This window comes from Tupaia chinensis, unplaced genomic scaffold, assembly GCF_000334495.1.
Source record: "Tupaia chinensis unplaced genomic scaffold, TupChi_1.0 Scaffold000362_1, whole genome shotgun sequence".
NCBI lineage: Eukaryota > Metazoa > Chordata > Mammalia > Scandentia > Tupaiidae > Tupaia > Tupaia belangeri.
Window position 1 is genome coordinate 8,730,832 of NW_006159859.1, and position 6,843 is coordinate 8,737,674.

The 6,843-nt window shown below is 40.9% G+C and overlaps 1 protein-coding gene across 1 annotated transcript in view; it reads left to right on the plus strand.

Annotated features, from left to right (window-relative positions):
- The first annotated feature begins 6,234 nt into the window (after window positions 1–6,234).
- HSPA4L (heat shock protein family A (Hsp70) member 4 like) overlaps window positions 6,235–6,843 on the plus strand; it is a 56,291-nt gene continuing 55,682 nt past the window's right edge. Inside the window, exon 1 of the mRNA XM_006153142.3 lies at window positions 6,235–6,602. Coding sequence (XP_006153204.1) covers window positions 6,286–6,602 — 317 coding nt within the window. The 5' untranslated portion in view covers window positions 6,235–6,285. The remainder of the gene's footprint in view (window positions 6,603–6,843) is intronic.

The following is a 6,843-nucleotide window of genomic DNA, read 5'->3' on the forward strand; positions in this document are numbered from 1 at the left end:
ACATTTTACTTATTATAATTAGTATATGTTATTTCTGTTAAACATTCTTTTGTGATGAAAAATTAAAATGTATAACGCTGAAATCTAAGAAGTGAAATTATTTTCTTTTAATTTTATTCATTTAATATACCTGTTTTCCCATCTTTAAAAATCATCTGGTATCACAGATATTTATTAAAAGTTTATCAAAAAATGTCATCATTATGCCTATAGACATAAATAAGCATTCTTAAAACATTTCTAGGATGACAGCTCAGGTATTTTGTGTATAGGATTTACCAGAGGTATATTATTTGTATCTTTTTGGTAACTACAGATTCTAGATCTGATCATTAAAAAAATTGATAATGACTTTAATGACACTATAAACTGTATCTGAGGGACCAGCATTTGGCATAATGGCTATGTCGTTGGACTTCCATGTAATTGACCACGGTTTGAGTCCCGGACCCAGTAGTTTGAACTCATGCCGGGTGCTTGTGCGTGCGTGCCCAAGATCCTGAGAGGAGAATGGAGGAGAAGGACTGCTGCATGGCCATCACCCTGGGGGGGTGATTTCTCACTTTCTGTCTGTGTCTCTTTTTATCTGGCGAGTGCACATGCCCTATAGCAAAAATCTCTCAAAAAAAAAAAAAACTAGCTGGGAAATAAGATGTATTAAATGACTTAAATGCCAATGTTTATCTTTAAAACAAATCTTGCTAGTGTGAATGTTATCTTGGGAACAAAAAATATCCACTTGAAAATTAGTTTGTGTATACAGTATTCATAATAAAGGAAGTTTAAACTATTATAAATATACTCCTTTTTCCCCAACTCTGTTAACAAAGAGAGGATAGAACAAATTTTGTCCGAAGTGAGAAATGGCTTAAGACAGAATAAAGGGACTGGCAGATGGCGTAAGAGCTAGACTCCCAAGTAGTCAACCGCAGTTCGGGTCCTGGATCTGGTGGCTTAAACTCAGGCCTGGCATGTATGCATGCATGCCCAAAATCCTGAGCAGAGAATGGAGGAGAAGGGATTGTGGCATGGCCATCCTCCTGGGGGATGATTTCTCATCTTCTGTCTTTCTGGTGAGCACTTGCGCCCTATAGCAAAAAAACTCTCAAAAATAAATAAATAAATAAAAGGTATTTCTCAATGAACAAAACAGCATTTTCAAGGTTTTATACTGGATCCAATGTTGTGGAATATAGTACATTTGAAATCTCCAAGATTTTAAAGTTTTAGAGGGTAAAGGAATATTAAGCTAATGGGGATAAACTATATAGATTTTGTGAGATTGTAAGTAGGCAAAATGGAATAGGTGCATAGGAACAAAGAATATATCAAAATAATGTAAGTTAATACTTTTTTAAAGTTTATTTCTTCATAGAGAGAGATCACACCCCCAACAGTACCTGATCTGAAAGTAGAATTTTAAGTATTATTTGAGGAGATTTTTGTTGTTACTGTTTTTAGGTTTTTGCCATAGCGTGCATGCACTTGCTGAAGAGAAACAGAGACAGGAGAAAAGTGAGCAATCACACACCCCACCCCTCTCCTCCATTGTGGCCACATCACAATCCTTTCTCCTCCATTCTGAGATTTTGGGTACACACATACACACCTGGCATAAGTTTTAAGCTGCCAGGTCTAGGACTCAAACACAGTCAGCTTTGTGCCAATCCAGTGCGTGCATACACTTGCTGAAGAGAAACAGAGACAGGAGAAAAGTGAGCAATCACACACCCCCCCCCTCTCCTCCATTGTGGCCACATCACAATCCTTTCTCCTCCATTCTGAGATTTTGGGTACACACATACACACCTGGCATAAGTTTTAAGCTGCCAGGTCTAGGACTCAAACACAGTCAGCTTTGTGCCAATCCAGTGCCTTAACTACAATGCCTCCTGCTGGCCCCCTGGGGATATAGTTTTAAAGCAGGACATTAAAAATCCTACCCAACAAGACACTCTGTATAAAATATAGCACTGCTAGGATCAGCAGATGGCGCAATGGATGCATCGATGGACTCCCACGTTGGTGCAGTTTGAGTACTGGACCCAGTGACTTGGGACTCTCACTGGATGTGTGTGTGCATGTGCCCAAAATCCTGAGAAGAGAATGGAGAAGAAAGGATTGCAGCATGGCCATGCTCCCTGAGGAGTGATTTTTTGCTTTCTCTCTCTCTCTCTCTCTTTCTCTTGGTAAGTTCATGTACCCTACAGCAAAAATCTCTCTTTAAAATAAAGTAGGGGAAAAAAAAGATGCATCACTGTTCATGTAAAGACACATTAGTTATGCATTTTCTAACATTTTACATATATGTTAGCTATGCATTTCCAACGCTGATATTTTTATCACTGTTGTCTATTCTCCTATTTCAATTTTTTGAAAATTCAGATAGGAAGGTGGCTAAAATGGTATCTAAAAGAAAATCTACCTCTTCAAATGTATGTATTTGAAAAGAAAGACAAAGTATTTAATAAGTTAGGAATTCAATTTAGGAGATTAGAAGAAGAATAAAAAGTAGAAGGAAATAATAAAGACCAAATCATATAAGAAATAAATACATAATAAAGACAGCAAGAAAACCAAATGCGGGTTATTTTAACAGAGCACTAATGATAGGATTATATTCAAATAAACATTAAGAGTGAAAAAGATAGGGCCGATCCCCTAGCACAGTGATTAAGGAATCCTGATCCCACATGTCCCACTGTGTTTGAAGTCCCAGCCTCTGGTGACAAAAAAAAATCCTGATGAGAAGGAGAAATGGAAGAAAAGGATTGCAGTGTGACTATACCCTGTTAGAGGGATGTCTCTCTCTCTTTCTCTCCCCACCCCCTACCCCTTGAGAACACATGTACCCTATGGCAATAAAAGAAAAAAAAAAAATACGGACATATAGCTACAAAAGAAAATTTTTAAATCATCGTGAATAATTAACTGTGCTACAGACTTGAAAATCTAGATGTAATGGTAAATTTTCAAATAGAAATAAAGCCAGTATTTCAGAATAATAGGAAAATAGACTTAACAACAAAAAATTTCATCAGTAGTCATAAAGTTTGTCTTAGGGGCCAGCAGGTGGCATGGTGGTTGGGTGCTGGACTCCCACATAGCCAACCATGGTTCTAGTCCTGGACCAGGTGACTTGCCTTCTCTCTTTCTCGTGAGTGCACATGCCCTGTAGCAAATTTTAAAATGATTATTACTAAAAAATTCTTTTTTAAAAAGTTTGTTTTATCAAATTAGTAAGAGAGGGAACCCCTTTGACTTCTGTGAGGCTAGTATAATCTTGATACCAACATGAAGAGTAAAGAAAGGAAAAATTAGGGAACCAGCAGTTAGTGTAATGGCTATGTCGCTGGACTCCCACATAGTAAACCGCAGTTCGCGTCCTGGACCCGGTGGCTTAAAACTCACGCCCGGCGTGTGTACGTGCGTGCCCAAAATCCCAATAGAACAATGGAGAAGGGATTGCGGCGTGACCATCCCCCCTGGGGGGTGATTTCTCGCTTTCTGTCTCTATGTCTCTAGCGAGCGCACGCACCCTATAGCGAAAAACCTTTCCAAAAAAAGGAAAATTAGAGGAAATCCAGTCTGTTACAAATATAAATACAAGTAGCCTACATAAAGCAAGCCAAATCCAACATTGATTAAAAACTATCAGAGAAGAGACAACTCTCGGAATGGGAGGATATATTTGCAAACTATGCCTATGATAAGGGACTGATAACCAGAAAATAGAGGGAACTCAAGCAACTTACCTGGGAAAAAAAAAATCTGACGAAAAGATGGGAAAATGAGCTAAACCGACAACTCTCCAGGAAAGACATGCAGATGGCCAAAAAGTGTATTAAAAAAATGTTCAACATCCCTATCATAAGGGCGATGCAAATTAAAAACCACAATGAAATACCACTTAACCCCAGTCAGAATGACTAAGATTTTTTAAAAATGGTGGCAAGGCTCTAGTGAAAAGGGAACTCTTCTACACTGTTGATGGGAATTTAAATCAGTGCAGCCATTGTAGCGAACAATACAGAGGTTCCTCAAAAACCTAGAAATGTAACTACCATATGATCCACAATTCCACTCCTGGTTATGTATCCAAAGGAGAGGATTACATTCAGTCAGAAAAACAGTTGCACATCCATGTTTATTGCAGCATTATGATGTGAAACCAACCCAGATGTCCATGAACAAAGGAGTGGATTGAAAAGCTGGGACATATACACACTATGGAATACTATTTAGCCATGGACAAGAATGAGACCCTGGCATTTGTTAGAAAGTGGATGAATATGAAGGATATAATACTGAGTGAAGCAAACCAGACTACGAAAAAAGAAGCATTGTATGTCCTCACTCATATAGGAAATGTCTGCATTCTATGATAGAAACTGAAGGATTGGAAAGTATAAAATCATGGAGAGTAACTGGATACTAGAGACACTGTGGGAGGAGGATGGGCAATGAGGGACAGGAAGGAGGGAATTGATAGAAAAAGCTAAACATTTAACACAAAAGTGTAAAATTATGTGTTAAGGATGTTGTGTACAGTAATATCTTTGGACTAACAGCAGTGTATTCATGCCAGGAAGTTTCATTTTGTATGCTGCAAAGATATATAGTGATGAAATGTAAATAAAACAAGGGAAAATACAAAGGTAAAGATAACAACAAAAATCAAAACTGTAATGGGCTAGTTGGTTTATTCCAAGAATACAGTGATGTCTTTTGACATTGACTGCATTAACAGGTGTTGGGGGGGCAGGGCAGGGGACGGGGTCATTTCATCAAATGCTGATTAACATTTAAGTTTTAATATTCACTTATGAGAAAAACCCTTAGCAAAGTAGGAATAGAAGATAACTTAGCTTTCTTACCTCATAGACAAGAAGATATTTTCTAATTTAATGTTAAAATATGATCACCACTACTGCTATATTCAGCATCTTACTGGAGAGCTTAAGTAACTTCATTATGAAAAAAAAATAATAATAGAAGGATTAGACACTGAAATTTGGCACTAGCTCTGTGACCTGGAGCTTAAGAGCTGTGATAGGGAGCTAGATCCTTCATGCCAGGCCCTGGTTCAGATCTGACTCTGGGCACATGTGCATGAGTGTTCAAAAGCCTTAGAAGATGGAGTCATGGAAGAGCAAGGATTGCTGTGTGATCAGTAAGTAACTTGTCAAAGGCCGTACAAGTAGTAAGTTCGGTGGGAATGGGAGCACAATCCAAGTCTATCCAAGCCAGTATACTCTCAAGTCCTAGGAATTTTAGTAATTGTAAGAAATATGATAGTAAGATACCGCCATCATGAAAGACACAGTAAGTATCCGAACCAGGAAATTTATGACCAAACGACTACTTCAGAGGAAACAAATGGTCATTGATGTCCTTCACCCCGGGAAGGCAAAAGTATCTAAGAAATTCAGGAGCAACTAGCAAAGATGTACAAGACCACATCAGATCCTAAGAAATTCAGGAGAAACTAGCAAAGATGTACAAGACCACATCAGATATCATCTTTGTGTTTGGGTTCAGAACCCATTTTGGTGGTGGCAAGACAACTGGCTTTGGCATGATTTAAGATTCTTTGGATTATGCTAAGAAAAATGAACCCAAACATAGACTTGCAAAAGACATGGCCTTTATGAGAAGAAAAAGACGTCAAGAAAACAGCGAAAGGAACGCAAGAACAGAATGTCAGGGGAACTGCAAAGGCCAATGTTGGTGCTGGCAAAAAGTTGAAGGAGTAAAGATTCTGCGATGACTATCTGTGGTGATTGTGCAGATTTTTCATGAGAGGATTAATAAAAAATTTTTGTGAAAAAAAAATTCATTGTTCTTGGCCTTAACTGTTTTTTTTTTAATTTGCTATTTTAAGTTGTTTATGTGTGTGTGTGTGTGTGTGTGTGTGTGTGTGTGTATAAATATAAATCCATCATTCATAAGCCCTCAAGTTTTACAGACAGCATGGATAAATAAATGGTCCTACGCCAGTTTCAGTTTATCCTGTTGATAGGACAGAAAGAATGGCGGCTGGGAGGGAACCAGGCAGAAGCCTGGCAGCCACGCTCAGCGGGTCAGCCTGCGTTCTGTCCCCGCTGGCGGCGCCCAATCCCTGCCCTGCTCGCGCTGCCTGCTGGGAGGTCCACCACGGCCCTAGGAGGACAGCGTTGACTGGCGATGTCTCCCCGGCGCCCCAGCAGTGGCAGGAGGCCGTAGGGTGGAGGCATCAGAGTTGGAGCTACCCGGTCCATTTCAGCTTCAACACTGGCCTTGGCAATGGATGTCCTGTACATCCTAGCAACAGCCGCAGGGGCCGTGGCCACGCTGGCTGCTGCCGCCGTCGCAGCCTTGTTAGTAATAGGTCTCCGTTCTTTGAAGTGGGCCGACAAGGGCCATGGGAGTACCAAGGACCCTGGCAGAACCCCCAGGCCTGTTTTAAAGATGGCAGACCAGCGAACACGGAAAGTGGGCCAGAAGGACCTGGAGACACGCGAGGAACTGCACGAGGAAGAGCAGGGAGTGCACGGAGACCTAGACAAGGAACAGGGGATGCACGCAGAGGTGAACCGAGAGGATCGGGGCAGCCACGCTTCGTAAGTGCGAACGCCAGTCGGGTGAAGCGCAGACAGGCCGCGGGTGCGAGCAGATGCAGGGACACCGGCCACACTGGCTCGGCACGGGCGATGTCCCGGTCACTTGGCGGGAAAACGCCCTCAGAGGTGAGGATCAGTGGAGGAGGCCGCATCTTTTAGAGTGGCGTTTAGGGAAACTTGTCTCAGTGCTCTATCGACGACGCAAGTCTGGCTTTTGCTGTTTCAAATCCAGGTAAAGGGG